Raw genomic sequence first — 18,515 nt, 5'->3', positions numbered from 1 at the left:
TCTACAATAAGCAAACATGCTTCTGTTATAAGGAAACACTATTAATATTATACTACTTTAAAAGTATTATATTTCAGAATGTAAACTGAATTCTAACCATATATATTCCATTCATAAGAATGATGTATCCAGACAGCTATAGGCTAATTATAAGTTGGTATTATATACAATTATTTTGTTTTTATGGGGCACATCTTGGCCCGCTACCAAACATCATCACTGTGCTGTCATGTTTTATTGCTAATCCAATATTATATGTCATAATTTTTAAAATGCAAATTACAAAGAAAGTATGCAAGTTTTAATGTCGAAAATCATGCTTTCATGTAAATTATTTTCATAAAGGAAACCCCCAAAACTATACAATTTGAATTGTTATAATTAGTCTGATAATGAAGTAAGCGATAACAAAACATGTCACCTTGACCATCTTTAAGATATCTGAACTGATGCATGATTAATCTAACGTTGATGTACTTTCTGCCTAGGTCAATGTCAACTAGTCACTGAAAATCAAATGGATCTGTTTATACAGGAGGCCCTCCTTATCTACAGATGGGGAACCCACAGATATGGAGGGCCAATTGTACTAGGCCATTTTACATAAGGGACTTGAGCATCTGTGGATTTTGGTATTCGCTGGGGTCCTAGAACCAATCCCCCATGGATACTGAGGGACAAGCACACAGTATACTTTTTATTTGCATTAATTATGCTACCTTAGTACATTTCTACTGCATGAGAAAGGAAAGTCTAATGTAACATAAGAACAGTCTATGTCAAACTGACTTCCCAATATAACTCTAGTAGGCTTTGGATTCCAAAACAAAAGCAGTCCTGGAGGAGGGTAAAAAAAAACAACAAAACAAAACAAAACAAAAAAACCCAAGTGCAAGCTACTATGCTAAACAAAACTAACTGCTTCATCTTTGATGTATCCAGATTAAGACAAATTTTACAGCCGGTGTACTGTGCCCCTTAAAAAAATACTGTATTGGGCTTCCCTGGTGGCGCAGTGGTTGAGAGTCCTCCTGCCGATGCAGGGGACACGGGTTCGTGCCCTGGTCTGGGAGGATCCCACATGCCGCGGAGCGGCTGGGCCCGTGAGCCATGGCCGCTGAGCCTGCGCGTCCAGAGCCTGTGCTCCGCAACGGTAGAGGCCACAGCAGTGAGAGGCCCGCGTACCGAAAAAAAAAACAACAACTGTATTTACGGAGCAAGGATCATCCTTACTTGAGCTATTTAACAAGGCACTAAATATTGGATGCTGAAATTAAAAGCAAGTTACAGTAAACTAATTACAAAGAAATGACAAATTCCACAAACCAGGCCAAAGAAAACCCCATTAGTATATCTTAAATGTTCAAGTGGCTCCTACACAGCAGCACACTGGCAGCTACCAATAAGACCAAATGGATTCAGACAGTTTATTACTAACACAGACAGAGAAAGCATGATCTGTATGGTGTCACTTCCCCATGTCCCTAGTCCCACAGGACAAAACCAAACTGGAGGGAAGGACCAAATAACAGACAACATGCACAGAGGGTTGCTCTGTCATGGAGGAGCCAACTCTAGACTGCAGCTTTGCAATTTTATACTCACAACTGTATCTGAAAGAATGTCCCATGTCTCACCAGAATGAGGGAAGGAGATAATAAACTGCCTTGAGGCAGCCTCCCACAAGATAGGGAGGTGGACACAAAATGACCTTATGTCATCTATCTTGCCATGTACCAGGGAGGATCAGAGAGTCTTTCCCCAAGATTTGAGTCAGACTGTGGTTCAGCCTTGCCTATGTGGAGATGTGCAAGATCACCAAGATACCATGGCAAAGCCATTCCTCTAGTTTATAGTCATACAAATAGAATAAGAAGTCAGTACATAAAATTATCATGCTCGTCCCATAATTTTAAGTTTAGAAATTTGACAAGCATTTACTATCAACTGTTGCAGAGAGACACTGCAGTCAACCAAACACTATAGGGTATTTTTGTATAGAAAGTGTTATCTGCCCTCAAAGAGTTTAAACTCCTCTTGAGGGAAGCAATGTAAAGCTAAGAGCACAACTGCACCTGGCTATGTACTGCTATTAAATAGTAACTTAAACAACTAACAATAGAGGAATGATTAAATCAAATATGGTGCATACATACAATAGACTATTAGGCAGTCATTAAAAATCATGTTATAAAGCATTTTTCTTCAGTGGAACAGTGGCATAAACAAAACTCTCAGAAAGAACAATTTGGAAGAAAAGTATACAACAGACTATAATGGAAAGACTTTTAAGGCAACAACATTACATAAATTAATGTTGAGAAAACATTCAGTCATGAGTTGATGAGGTTTTTTACAAGAGAAGCAGTGAAAATATATACAGCAATTATTTCTGAGAGCTTATGGCAAATGGAGGACAGTAGACCAATGTAAGAAGAGAAAACTAGACCAAGACACATGAAAATAATTTTAAACAATTTAGAGCTATACTACTGGAAAATCTGCTAAACCCAAGCCAAAATAGGCATTCATCTCACAATTTTTCCTGGACTTCATCTACAAATATGATTTTCAAGATGGGATTAGTTAAAACAACAGATTAATGCTCAAAACATTTTATAATAATTTTAATGCCAAACGTTATTTAATGTCATAAACATTACTTACAAATCAATTTTATTAATTAACCTAAATATTTAAAAGCAGTCAACTATTCTAAAATAAAAACATATTCAGTGATACAATATAACAATATATAAAAACTATAGCTAATTTGCAACTGTTAAAGTTTAATAATCATATCTCTGCTTATGAAGCAATTAATAAGCTGTTATTTCTTTTTGCTTTCTGATAGCTTTTCTTTTTTTAAATAATATAACAAAACAATAAAAACAAAAATCAGAGACAGTAAGAAGTCCAATCTGACTGAAGAACAGGTACATACATGAGAAGTATTTGGAAAACATGGTGGAAAGGAAAGAGACAAACTGTGGAGGGACCTGAAAAGGCACCCAGGGTAAGAAGCAGGCTAAATTGAACAAATGTGCTAAACATCTACTGTGTACCACACACTATACTAAATGTTGGAATGGCAGCAAAGCAACTATACTCAAAAACCTCCAAAATCAATAAAAAGAGAAATGTAAACAAATACCATATTTCTTTGATCTTACAATGCACATTTTCGTCTAATGTTAACATTTCTAAAATCCATGTATGTGCTTATTGTGGTAGTGTTTCTCTTTTTCTGGAAAAGTTATTAAATTGATAATGAATGTTACAATAGGGGAAATATATTAATTGCAATAAAGGATCACAGCAGCTACATTAGAGGGATAGAGTAATCCCTATATGTAGAGGATGCAGGAAAGGGAAAAGGTAATAAAGAAAGGCCTGATCTTGGATACAAAAGATCAACAGGAGTTCACAAGGCAGAAAAGAGGGAGAAGAAGGACATCAACAGTAAGGGCAAAAATAACATGAAAACATGGAATAGCATGATACTTTCAAGGAACAGCATGGAATTTGGCAGGCTGGAATGTAGAGTTTTGGGACACTATGAGACTAAACTGAAAAGCAGGTAGGCCAGGAATGCAAGAAGGATATAACAGCTAAAAGCCTATCAATGTAATATACCATATTAATGCAATAAAAGACAAAAAACTAGATATAAAAAGGAATTTCTTCAACCTGAAAAAGGGCATCTATGAAAAACACCAGAGCTAATATCATATTTAATGGTGAAAGACTGAATGCATTCCTCCTAAATTCAGGAATAAGACAAGAATGTCCACTCTCACCATATCCACTCAACACTGTACTAGAAGTTCTAGCCAGGATGATTAGGCAAGAAACTGAAATAAAAGGCATCCAGATTCGAAAGGAAGTATAACTATCTCTATTTGCAGATGACATGATCGTACATACAGAAAATGCTAATGAATCCATTAAAAGACTATTAGAATGAAGAAACAAGTTCAGCAAGGTTGCAAGATAAAAGACCACTATGTAAAAGTCAATTATAGGGACTTCCCTGGTGGTCCAGTGGTAAAGAATCCGCCTTCCAATGCAGGGGACACAGGTTCAATCCCTGGTCAGGGAACTAAGATCCCACATGCTGTGGGGCAACTAAGCCTGTGTACCACAACTACTGAGCTTGTGTGCCTCAACTAGAGAGCCTGCATGCCGCAAAGTACAGAGCCCATGCATTCTGGAGCCCACGACACAACTAGAGAAGAGGAAACCCACACGCCACAACTAGAGAGAAGCCTGTGTGCTGCAACAAAGAGCCCGTGCACCGCAACGAGCACTGCAATGAAAGATCCCACGTGCCACAATGAAGATCCCACATGCCACAACGAACACCTGACACAGCCAACTAAATAAATAGATAAATAAATAAATAAATACTAAAAATAATAATAATAAATAAAGTCTACTAAAAAAAAAGTCAATTATATTTGGGTCCAGTGGTTAGGACTCCGTACTTTCACTGCCTAGGGCCCAGGTTCAATCCCTGGTCAGGGAACTAAGATTCCACAAGCCACGTGGTGCAGCCACAAAAAAAAAAAAACAAAAAAAAACGTATTTCAATAAACTAGCAATGAATATCCCAAAAATGAAATTAAGAAAAAATTCTATTTTTTCTATATGATAGTATGTCAGAAAATAAAGACTGAGGAAAACAACAAAATATTATTGAAAGAAACTAAAGATACAAATAAATCAAAAGACATCCCATATTCATGGACTGGAAAACTTAATATTGTTAAGATGGTAAAATTTCCCCAAATTGACCTACAGATTCAACACGACCCCTATCAAAATCCCAAACTGCATTTTCTGAAGAAATTGACAAGCTGATCCTAAAATTCATATTGGTCTCGAAACAGCCAAAGCAATCTTGAAAAAGAACAATGTTGGAAGAAGACTCACACCTCCTGATTACAAAACTTAATACAGAGCTACAGAAATCAAGATAGAGTGGTACCAGGATAAGAACAGATATACAGGGCTTCCCTGGTGGCGCAGTGGTTGAGAGTCTGCCTGCCGATGCAGGGGACACGGCTTTGTGCCCCCGTCCGGGAAGATCCCACATGCCGCAGAGCAGCTAGGCCCGTGAGCCATGGCCACTGAGCCTGCGCGTCTGGAGCCTGTGCTCCACAACAGGAAGGAAAGGCCACAACAGTGAGAGGCCCGCGTACCGCAAAAAAAAAAAAAAAAAAGAACAGATATACAAATCAATGGAATAGAATTGAGAGTCCAGAAATAAATGTTCACATTTATGGTCAGTTGATTTTCGACAAGGGTAACAAGAAAACTGGATGAGGAAAGAAAGGTATTTTCCGGAAATGGTGCTGGGACAACTAGATATACATATGCAAAAGAACAAAGTTGGACCCTGATCTCACACCATACATAAAGAACTCAAGATGGACAGATAGCCAAGAGGCACATGAAAAGATGTTCAACATCACTAATTATTAGAGAAATGCAAATCAAAACTATAATGAGGTATCACCTCACACCAGTCAGAATGGCCATCATCAAAAAATCTATAAACAACAAATGCTGGAGAGGGTGTGGAGAAAAGGGAACCCTCTTGCACTGTTGGTGGGAATGTAAATTGGCAAAGCCATTATGGATAACAGTATGGAGGTTCCTTAAAAAACTAAAAATAGAACTACCATATTACCCAGTAATCCCACTCCTGTGCATATATCCAGAGAAAACCATAATTCGAAAGGATACATGCATCCCAATGTTCATTGCAGCACTACTTGCAATAGCCAGGACATGGAAGCAACCTAAGTGTCCATCAATGGAGGAATGGATAAAGAAGATGTGGTATATATATACCATGGAATATTATTCAGCCATAAAAAAGAATGAAATAATGCCATCTGTAGCAACATAGAGGGACCTAGAGATTGTTATACTGAGTCAGACAGAGAAAGACAGAGAAAGTCAGACAGAGAAAGACAATATCATATGATATCGCTTATATGTGGAATCTAAAAAAATGATACAAATGAAACTATTTACAAAACAGAAAGAGTCACAGATGTAGAAAACCAACTTATGGCTACCCAGGGGAAAGGGGGGAGATAAACTGGGGGATTGGGATTGACATATACACACTACTACATATAAAAGATAACTAATAAGAACCTACTGTATAGCACAGGGAACTCTATTAGGTGCTCTGTAATGACCTATATGGGAATGGAGTCTAGAAGAGAGTGGATATATGTATATGCACGGCTGATTCAGTTTGCTGTACAGCAGAAAGTAAGACAACGTTGTAAATCAACTATACTCCAATAAAAAAAATTAATTTAAAAAAAAAGTACCGGGCTTCCCTGGTGGTGCAGTGGTTGAGAGTTGGCCTGCCGATGCAGGGGACGTGGGTTCGTGCCCCGGTCCAGGAAGATCCCACATGACGCGGAGCGGTTGGGCCCGTGAGCCATGGCCGCTGAGCCTGCACGTCCGGAGCCTGTGCTCCGCAACGGGAGAGGCCACAACAGTGAGAGGCCCGCGTACCGAAAAACAAAAAAGTACCAACACACCTGAGGGGTAAAATACAGTATTTACTGGTAAGAAAAAAGTTATAATTGAAAAACAAACAAACAAACAAAAGAACTCAAGATGGATAATATGTCTAATGTAAGTGCTAAAACTATAAAACCAAAAGAAAACAAAAGAGTAAATCTTCATAACCCTGGGTTAGGCAATGGCTCCTTAGATATGACACAGAAAGCACAAGCAACATAAGAAAAAAAAAGATAAAATGGGCTTCATCAAAATTTTCAAATTTTGTGTTTCAAAGCAGACGACCCACAGACTAGGAAAGAAACATTTGCAAGCTATGTACTTGGGTAAGGGTTTTATGTATAGAAGAAAAAGAAAAAAAAAATTCTTATAACTCAGTAATAAGGAAAAGACAACCCAATTAGAAAGTGGACAGAATCTAAACAGACATTCCCTTAGGAAGATATACAAATGGACAATAAACACATGAAAGGAGGTCAACTTCACTAGTCATTCGCAAAATGCAAATCAAAACCATAATGAGATTATACTTCACACTTACTAGGATGACTGTAAACAAAAATACAGATAGCAACAAGTGTTGTTGAAGATATGAAGAAACTGGAATCCTTATACACTGCTACTGGAAATGTAATATGGTGCAGCCACTTTGGAAAACAATTTAGCATTTCCTCAAAATGTCAAACATAGAATTAACATATGATCCAAGACGCAAGAGGGAAGAGATATGGGAACATATGTATATGTATAACTGATTCACTTTGTTATAAAGCAGAAACTAATACACCATTGTAAAGCAATTATACCCCAATAAAGATGTTAAAAAAAAAAATATGATCCAGCAATTCTACTCCTACATGTATAAGAGAAATGAAAACATACATCTACCCAACTTTTACATAATATTCATAGCAATATTATTTATAATAGCCAAAGAATGGAAACAACCCAACTGTCCATCAACTGATGAATGGACAAACAAAATGTACAATAGAATATTATTCAGATATAAAATGGAATGAAGTACTGATATATGCTACAACATAAATGAACTTTAAAACATGATAAACGAAAGAAGACTATCACAAAGGGCCACATACTATAAGAATCTATTTATATAAAATGTTCAGAATCAACAAATCTATAAATACAAAAAGTAAGTTAGAGGTTGCCTAGGTCTAGATTGGTGGCGGGGTGGGGGGATATGCTAATGGGTATGGGGTTTCTTTTTGAAGTGATAAAAATATCCCAAAATTAGACTGCAGTGATGAGTATACAACTAACAACCAATAAACTATATACTTCAAATGAGTGAATTTTTGGCATGTGAATTATATCTCAGTAAAATGTTAAAAAGAAAAGAAGTAGGCAGGGATATATCTGGAAAAAGATGGTCCATGTACTAAAACACAAAATAGGACCTCTACCTCACACTATACATAAAAATCAACTCCACATTGATGAGGAACTGAAACACCCAAAACAAACCTTTAAAACCTTTAGTAAAAAACATACATGAATATATTTTACACATTCTTAAACAAGACACAAAAAATAGTGACTATAAAAGACTGATAAATTTGACTGTATTAAAATGTAGAACATTTGTTCAGCAAATGACTGCTTAAGAAGCAAAAAAGACAAGTTACAAACTAGGAGAAAATACAATATACAAAACTGACAAATGATTAGTATAGTATTAGTATTTGGGGCAAAATATATTATTTCACAGTACAGGAAACATATATGGCCAAGTAGGTAAGACATTTGAAGATATGTTAATGAAACTGGTGACCAGGGAAATATAAACCAAGAAAGGTATCACCTCGAACCAGTCAGAATGGCCACCATCAAAAAGTTTACAAGCAATAAATGCTGGAGAGGGTGTGGAGAAAATGGAGCCCTCTTGCACTGTTGGTGGGAATGTAAATTGATACAGCCACTATGGAGGACAGTATGGAGGTTCCTTAAGAAACTAAAAACAGAACTACCATATGACCCAGCAATCCCGCTACTGGGCATATACCCTAAGAAAACCATAATTCAAAAAGAGTCATGTACCACAATGTTCACTGCAGCTCTGTTTACAGTAGCCAGGACATGGAAGCAACCTAAGTGTCCATCAACAGATGAATGGATAAAGATGTATATACAATGGAATATTACTCAGTCTTAAAAAAGAATGAAATAATGCCATTTGCAGCCACATGGATGGATCTAGATTATCATACTAAATGAAGTAAATTAGACAGAGAAAGACAAATGTTATATGATATCACTTATATGTGGAATCTTTAAAAAATGACACAAATGACCTTATTTACAAAACAGAAACAGACTCACAGATATAGAAGACAAACTTATGGTTACCAAAGGAGAAAGGAGGGGGGAGGGATAAATTAAGAGTTTGGGATTAACAGATACTATATATAAAACAGATAAACAACAAGGACTTACTGTATAGCACTGGGAACTATATTCAATACCTTGTAATAACCTATAATGGAAAAGAATCTGAAAAAAATATATATATACACACACACACACATATATATAAATAACTGAGTCACTTTGCTGTACACCTGAAACTAACACAGCATTGTAAATCAACTACACTTCAATTAAAAAAAATAGTTTCATACTACAAAAAAAAAAAAGACGTCATTGAACTACCATTTTAAACTCGTTTGGGGGAATTCCCTAGCAGTCCAGTGGTTAGGATTCCGCGCTTCCACTGCAGGGGGTGCGGGTTCAATTCCTGGTCGGTCAACTAAGATCTCGCATGCCTCAGTGCAGCCAAAAATATTAAAAATAATAAACTCGTTTGGCCAAAATGTTTAAATCTGACAATACTATGTGTTGGAGGAGATACGAATTCATAGGATCTCTTACAGAGGTTGATGGAAAGGTAAACTGTAAACCAGTTGGCATTATCTCCTTAATTTGAACATTAACATACCATACAATCCAGCTATTCCACTCCCAAGAATAAACACAAGAGAAATTCTTGCACGTGCACAACAGAAGACATGTATAATAACGCTTATAGCAGCACTGCTCACAAGAGCAAAAATATGTTAACAACACAAATGGCCAGGAGTGAGACAGTGGATAAACTATATTATAGTCACACAATGAAAGATAATGGAGCCACCAAAAAGAATGAACTACAGGGACTTCCCTGGAGGCGCAGTGGTTAAGAATCCGCCTGTCAATGCAGGGGACACAGGTTCAAGCCCTGGTCCGGGAAGATGCCACATGCCGTGGAGCAATTTAAGTCCGTGCGCCACAACTACTGAAGCCTGCACACCTAGAGACCGTGCTCCACAACAAGAGAAGCCACCGCAATGAGAAGCCCCCGCAATGAGAAGCCCGCACACCGCAATGAAGAGTAGCCCCCACTCGCCACAACCAGAGAAAAGCCTGTGTGCGGCAACGAAGACCCAACGCAGCCATAAATAAAATAAATAAATATATAATTTTTAAAAAAACAGAATGAACTACAGCTTCATACAACAATTTGGATGAATCTGAGCAACTTAATATTAAGTAATATAATATAAAAATTACTAGTTATATAAAGCAGAGTTGTGTATTAGCTTTTTCACATTTTTGTAAAGTTCAAAACAAGGAATAAGCAACGTATTATTAAGGAGCTGGCTTACTGGATAGAAGGTGTTTTAGTAGCAACAAGTGACAATCAGATTTGCATATTAGAGTGCTCCAGCTACAGTGTGAAAGACTAATTGGACTTGAAGCAAACTGAACATGAGGCAGAGAGATCATTTGGGAAAACTGTTGATAGGTCCAGTTAAAGGTGAGGAGAGGAGGACCTAAACAACAACAATGGCAGTGAGAACAGACGGGAAGGAAACAGATCTGAAAGCTATTCAAACAGTTATGATCAAGAGGCCTTAGGTCCTAACCAGATATAGAGGGTGAGGGACAGTGAAGAGTCAAGAATAATTCCCAACTTTCTGGTCTGGGAGATCAGGGGGCCTAGGGTCAATAACAAAAGTTGATCTTTTTTTGACATTTTGAGTTTGAAGAGACTCTAGGAAGTCAATATTCATATAGTATCCTCTTTTTATGATTAAGTATAAAATCTGATCCTTCCCCCTTCAAAGTCCATCCTCCATCTCCATTATAAAGCCCCCTCTGATGTTCTACCAACACAATCATGTCACCGCTCCCTCTTCAAACTTGCACATCACTCTGTTTTCACTTAAGACATGTATCTTACTCTAGTCCAGCACTGCTCAATCTCAATCACCACTGACATTTTGGACCAGGTAACTCTCTGTTGTGTGGGCAGTCTTGTTCATTGTAGGATGCTTAGCAGCATCCCTGGCTTCTACCCACTAGATATCAGTAGTATCCCCAAGTTGTGACAGTCAAAAATGTCCCCGGACATTACCAAATATCTCCTGGGGGCAAGTTCCCCCACTCCTTGAAACCTTGATCTAGCCTATATAATAGATACATGAGTACTTATTTTATAGCACTAGGAAATCATAAGTTCCTTAAAGACAGCAACTTTATCACCCTGTCCATTTACATAAAATAGATATGACAAATCCATTCTTACATACTAATCAAGGTAAATTAAGGAGATAGCTATGTTCAATTTACTATTTTTAATGTATAAATATCTTTAAAAGTAATTGATTTCTCATTGACACAGACATCCCCAACCAATTAGCTCAAAGTATTAAGGATTTATATATTGTAATTACTTTTTTAAGAGGGGAAAATTTCTATGCTGCACATTCTAGAGTCTCTCAGGGACATAATAACGTAGAGAAGTCATTTTTGAATGAAATCCAGATACACAAATGCTCTAGAATTGGTTAGTCTCAATAGAGTTCAAATAAAATTTTATGGCACAGTTATTTTATTTCTGTTTCTTGTCACCTTGAATCCCTAATATTATACATAAAATTCCACTGAAAGGAACTTAAACAATTAATTTAAAAGTGACAACAATCTCTGTCACAAATTATAAGAGTACACAGATTAACAACGTCCACAAATAGGGAAGAACTTACTTTCTTATTTGGAAAAAAAACTTTCAAAAAATTTTGCGGTCAAAAAACATATGAGACAATATCCATTGTTTAATTATCCATTACAGTCCATTGACTAGTATTCTGTAAGTGGAATGCTATCAATTTATAATTTATTTGAAACAGGAGAAATGTAAAGATTAAAAGTTAGACCTTTAGCAGACTGAATACACTAGTTTAAAGTGAGACTAAACACAAATTTAAATTATTGTTATAAAACTCACTTGTACAGTTTTCTTTTATTACATTAAATGGTTCCCTGGAGTATAAGGTATTTTTTCCTATAAAAGGGAAGCAGAGAAAACTTTCTGAAACTTTTCAGAAAACTGATTATAAGAGTGTTACAATGCTTCAAGAACTACCTAAATACACACAAAGTGTAGAGAAAAGAAAAAGGTTTCCCCTTCTACACCATGATGATGAACAGCCTCTGTACGATGGGGGTGGGCATCATACAGTTTAAGTATCCCTTAGAGTGTACTGCTGGGATAGACTAGGAGAGTGATATGCCCTTTTGCAAAGTTTCACTGTATGCCTTGGAACTTAAATATCACCTCCCAGGAAATCAATATGCTCTAAGTATTCAATTACTTTTATTTGTGAAGTGTCCTTAACATCATCTCTCATGCTGTCAATGAGGTTCTGGATCTTGTACATCTTTATGCTTTTGATGATAAATAAATGCTTCAGAGTTTATGTTACAAATAATCTAGATCAAAATATTAAATTTTAAATTAATCAAGTGTCACTATAACCCCAATTCAAAAATATCCCAATCAACCATTTCTGTTCTTTTACCTGTCATGCAGTATATATAATTTTTTTCAGAAAACATCGTAAGCTCATATTGTTCAAAAGCAACTAATTTAGCTGCTTAACACAGTCCTAATTCTAAACTATGGCTTACTCTCCATAATGACTCCTTAAAGCATTTTGCTCTATTGAGTACTTATTCCTATGCTTGTAACTTTGTTCTCCCAGATGACACTGCCTCACTTAAGATTAAAATTTAAGACAATAATGTCCCCAGACATCTACCTTCCCCTTCACCTTAGCAAAAGTCAGGTAACTCCTCCCTTCCATTGCTAACAACTTTCCACCCACTCCATGAAGATCCCCCCTCCCCCTCTTGCATTTTAACACTGAACTCTCTACTAGTTCCCTCCTTTCAGCCTCCAAGTATGTTTGAGAAAATATAGAGTGAACCTGCAGTTAACATCTGCCCTTAACATGCAATGTCATTCTCAACTCCGTATCAGTGCAATTTCTCCCCTGACAGTCTGCAACTGTCCCTCCTGCTTAATCATAACTTGATCCCATACTGATCATTTACCTCAAGATTCAGCTATATCTAACTCTATAGGAAACTTTCTCAAACTAACTTAACCCCCAATAAAATTAAGCCTTATGCCCCAGTTCCATATCACTTAATTGTACAGTTTATTAAAACATACAATTTTGAACATTATATATTATAACTCTTTTCTAATTGTTACATATATTACTGTACACATTCACCTAGTTTGTAAACCTGTCGAGGATCATGTTTCCAAAGTTAGAGTTCAGTAAAAGCTTGCTTAATGAATCTATTCTAAAACCAACAGAGGGGCATGAAGACAAACTATGCAAATACCATGCACAAAACAAAACACACTGCACCACAAACAAAAACTATATAATCTATGAAACTAAATAAGCATTCATCTTTCAGATTAAATAACCTATTTATTAGCACAGTGTTTATTTTAATAGTAGCTTTGTTATAAGAAGAGAAAGTGTTGCAATGGAAATAACACTGGAATAGTGCTAGAGTTGGAAAACCTAGCCTCTGACCCACACTCTGCCATACACTAGCCATTTAACTTCCAGCAAATCACTTAACCTCTCTCAACAACAAAGAGTAATTACTATGCACTCTACAAAGCTCAAAGGGTTATTATTAGGATACAATAGGGTAATATATATTAAAGTGCTCAGAATTTATAAAGAGCTGTATAAATGGTATTATTTTAATGATAAACGTACCCTCCAATTTAAGATAACATTTTATTTTAAAGTGTGAACTTGCAAAAGAAAGAAATTAAGGGGCAACTATTTATGCTATAGAAGAATTCATCACTGAATAAAATAAATCACTGCAAGGTTCAGCAATTCAAATTCAATCTGAAGCAATTAAAATATGAGTCAACCGTCAAAAGTGTCCTTCACATTCAATTTCTCAGTAAGATATTTATTACATAAAGCAAGGCAGATATTTGAATCAGGCCACAAAATCACAAGGTTATTCCACTGAATGCACTAAGATGGCCTTCACCTATGTTACAAAATCAGATGCTGCACAGTTTAACTGGCTCCATTTTACAAGCCGATACAATGCACCATGCCCCACAGTTGAAGAGGTGAACGAGCACATGTAGGAAATACTAGAGTTGACTCCAGGTTTACAGGAAAACACATGATTAACCAGGACACAGCACAATCTGATGTATGTAAAGAATTCCTAAATCTGTTTCACAGACCTATTGTTTATGGACATAAAGAAGTATGAAGAAGCAGAGGGAGCAGCTGCAAGTAGACTGAGACTTATTTGTAGCACTGGTGACAAAGTCAAATATGAAAAGTTTCAGGATTTGTTTGGGTAGCCGTTAAAATCACTTCCAAGCTCTCTTAAAGTCAACAAATTATCACAGTATCCAGACAGACTTTTTAAAGTTCTAGGCAATTTCCCTTTGTCTTGCCAAATCTACCCACAGACCAGCAAAGATAAGACATTACAACCAGAGTTAGCTACTTTCCTGAAATGGGTAACCAACTTTCTGATCCCTATTTTTATGTTTTTATATGGGTGAGGATTTTAATCAAGAAGTATCTGGAGGGACTTCCCTGGCCGTCCAGTGGTTAAGACTCCACGGGAACTAAGATCCCACATGCCACGTGGCCAAAAAAAAAAAAAAAAGTATCTGCAAGGCATATCAATTCAAAAAAGGTCACAAGCACAAACCACCAAATGGAGATTCAAGTAAATTGGCAAACTCTCCCTTTTAAATGTTAATTGCCTGGAAAGGCTGCCATAATTATTTAGCGTTGAGCTCCATCCCAGCAAAGGAAGAGGAGTGAGGTTGAAGACGGAAAAAGAAATAAGGAGGGCGGCAGGAGAGAGGGGACAGGTGAAGAAGAACAGACACCAGAAATACAAAGAGAAATAAAAAGGTACCAAAGATAAACTTTGCCATCAGCAACCTATTATCCACTTTCCCTCACAGGAAGACTATTAATAGACAAAACAAGATTTTGCTGCTACATATTCTAGGGGCATTCTTTTCTTAACGCAAATTTATCCAACAGTAGGGAACTGGAGAAATTATAGTTTCCTGGTAAGTTTCTAGTCACTACAGACATAATATGATGAAAAAAATGGGTCTGCTTTACTCAAGTCTATCAAAAAGAATACTGAACTAGAACGTGAACACTTGGTTCCTAGCTTTGGTTTTGACCCTCTTGACAAGTAGCTTTAGGTTAGTCACCAAACTTTTATCAATGTTCTCATTCACTCAAACAATAAATATATCTTGAGTGCCTAAAAACTGAGCTATTTTAGAGTTTCCCAACCCTGACTGCACATTAGAATCACCTGGGAATTCTTAAAAAACAAAACAAACCAACAAACAAAAAAACCCTCTCTTTGCCCCCTGAGACTGATTAAATTGGTCTAGGGTGGGGCCCAGGCATAGGTTTAAAAAATAAAACACACTCCCTTGTGATTTTAACATGCAGGCAAGGTGGTAAACCACAGGTCTACTTCATCTTATGTATATGTAAGGAACAGCAAAATAATGTGAAAAGCCCTCTCCCTTCCTTTGAAATTTATCAATTTCCCCTTCTAATCCAATTTTGTTTCAACCTAGGTTCTCACCACCTCACACCTAGATTAACAAATAGCTTTCTACCTATTTTCCCTTCTTTCAATCTCTTCCCAACCCAATAAACCACTGCTGTCTAATCAATTTGGTACTGAAACAGTATCCCACTGAGAGTCATTTTAAGTATAACAATATCAACAAACAGAACTGTTTTCATCAAGCAGAGAATATACTGTATATACATATTTGTATGTCTGTATGTATATGTGTATGTATGTACGGCATGTATGTATAATCTCAAACGTGCTCTGTTTGTCTTCAGTTCCATTTATATATAATGGATACTAGTCTCTTTACATATAAGATTATTGTCCCTAACTAGTTCATGGCTGAATTTGGTCAAAAATGAATGGCAAATGAGTCACTCACAGATTTCTCATTTAAATTTTGAAGTGTTCCCACAAGGAACATATATTCAATTTTTAAAAAAGTAAAATGCGGTGGAATTATCTCAAAAAGTCCTCTGTTACTGTAGGCACTGATAAAGTTTATGATGAATGAATTTTACCAAGAACAAATATGGTTCTGGTTTGTGTTAAAACTTGCCTCAGAAAACAAACTGAAGCCTTAAAAGCCAGTGGTTATAACCACATAAGATGATATTCATATTTATGAAAAATATTATTAAGTACAATATAAGCAATATATAATGAGAAAACTGAACAAGTATATGACTCTTTCCCTGCCTTTAAGGAGCTCTCCATCTTCTCAGGGAAAGCAAAACATAAAAAGAAAATAAAGCCAGCACTAGCAGGTAAGTGGTAAAGACTATAAGTACCACAGGAATTCAAAGAAACAGGAGACTACTGTGGACTAAGGGAGTTGGAGACAGCATCTTGGAAAAGCTGGAGCTTGAACAAAATTAAATAGGTGGAGAAAAGAAGGAAATTTCGTGCATGTGGATGACCTTCTACAAAGATAAGGCAAATATTCATAAACTATATTTGAGGGACAGAGAGCTGACCTAGTTGGAACAGAGGGTTCTATGTAGGAGCATTTGAAGAGTTACGGTTGCAATAATAAATTGGAGCCAGGCAGTGAAAGCCCTGAATGCCAAGAGAGGATGCTTCAACTTTGTCCTATAGATAAAGAAATCTTTTATAGGTAACAAGTAAAACAACATATCTCTATAATGATGCAGTCTGAAACCATTTTTCTTCATGCCTTTGAAGAACATACCAAGTAGTATAATATCTTGCCAATGTATCATGAATATGTGAACATATTGTTTGTTCAGAGTGAAGGAGTAAATACTCAAACATGCTTTCCAAAATACAAAATCACTGATCAATTACACATTTCTAGTTCTTAGGATAATTCCTAAGAGAATAATTGGGTAGAAGGCTTCAATTTTAGGTTTTCCTCCTCTCCCCACCCTCACCCAAACACACACCTTGATTTAATATCTAGAAACGTAATACAATGAAAGTGTTATTCTGAAAATAAGAGGTCTTTTATTGCTTCTCATTATGAGTGAATTTACTTACTATATTGCTTCAAAATCACTAAATCTATTAAAATCAATCTGTCCATGATTTCTTTCAGCAAAGCAAATAAAAACAGACACATAAATAACAAATTTAAAGATTACGAAAAGTAAAAAATCCTTCATCAAACCAAAACACACCTAAAATAATCGGCGTTGGCTTATAAGGCATAGGGGAAAGAGAGTGTGTTCATAACAAAAAATGCCATCCACAACAAAGAGTACCAGAGAGTATATGAAGAACATTACAATAGCCAATTTCTTGTCCAAAATGATAAACCATTAACCCACAACTCCAAGAAGAATGGAGTTAATTTTGTTTCTCAAAAATGCCCTTAAAATTTCTGGTTATATCTGCAATAAAAATTAAGACTCCAACATAACTCAGAACAAGGACTCTTTCCCCTAGTAAACCAGACACATAAGTGATTGATGATTTAATTTTCCACTGCAGCAAATACTAATTTAACCACCACTATCTCAACACCAGGAAAATGACAAATCTCAGTCTTTAAAGGCATATGTGACAAGAAAGCAAGAATATTCTAGGATGATTAAAACACACACAAAATAAAAACACAGAAAAACCGTGGCAATACTGCTGCTGTACTAGGAAAAGGGATATACCATTCTTGCAGGCACGTATGGCTTTAAAGAATATGTATAGATTATGATGTTATGTATTGCCTTTTTTTCCTCCGGGAAAGATGGGAACATCCACGAGAGTTAGCAGTGCATTCGGGAAGGTGTCAATACCTCCCTTACTGGGGAAACTCGCTTTAACAATAATGCTCTTTCACCCCTCACATCCCACCCGATTTCCATACACCCTTCAGTCAGCATTCCCGCCCCCGCCCCCACCTTTCCCTGCTCTTCCCCTCAGATTCAGAACTGGCTGCTCTGACTTTGTCAGTCTCGCCGCCCCCGCGCACCCGCCCAGACCAGCAGAGTCCAACAACGCAGCCACGCAGCCACCCACTCCCCCCACCTCCTCCTTCTCAGCCCAGCTTCCCCTCCCCCTCCCCGTCCTGTCACCTGCTTGGGTGGTGTCCGTCAGGTCGTAGCCGCTGCCCGGGAAGTCTCGGAGTTTCCTACCACTGAGGCTCAGGATGCCGGAGTTGCCCGCCTCCTCCAGGGCCCGGTCCAGGCTCCTCACGGTGTGTTGAGGCTGTAGGCTCCCCGGGTTCCACTGCGGCCCGTTGGGGAACGGCTGACCGAAAAGAGTCGGTACCGGGATGGGCACCACCAGGGTCCCGCCGCCGCCGCCGCCGCCGCCTCCCACTCCGGCTCCGCCACCTCCCCCTCCGGCCGCGCCACAGCCACCGCTACTTCCACCTCCACCACAACCGCCGCCCCCACTGTTACCACCACCTCCCTGACTCGCCGCCATGTTCCTGGGAGAGAGAATAGCCCCCGACAATACTCTCAGCTTGTGCCGCGAGTGTAGGGGGTTCTTAGGACGCATGCGCAGGCTGGGGGCGGGGTGGGGGG

General features: G+C 37.5%; 1 protein-coding gene across 3 annotated transcripts in view; it reads right to left on the bottom strand.

Annotated features, from left to right (window-relative positions):
- LRCH2 (leucine rich repeats and calponin homology domain containing 2) overlaps positions 1 to 18,414 on the bottom strand; it is a 92,702-nt gene extending 74,288 nt beyond the window's left edge. For all 3 annotated transcript variants that reach the window (XM_060292280.1, XM_030835720.2, XM_060292281.1), the window contains exon 1: positions 18,060 to 18,414. In XM_060292280.1, the coding sequence (XP_060148263.1) occupies positions 18,060 to 18,414 (355 nt within the window). The remainder of the gene's footprint in view (positions 1 to 18,059) is intronic.
- Positions 18,415 to 18,515: the final 101 nt, after the last annotated feature.

The sequence above is a fragment of the Globicephala melas genome, chromosome X, assembly GCF_963455315.2.
Source record: "Globicephala melas chromosome X, mGloMel1.2, whole genome shotgun sequence".
In the NCBI taxonomy this organism is placed as follows: Eukaryota; Metazoa; Chordata; class Mammalia; order Artiodactyla; family Delphinidae; genus Globicephala; species Globicephala melas.
The sequence above is the reverse complement of the archived record's forward strand: the minus strand, read 5'-3'. Positions and strand labels throughout refer to the sequence as shown.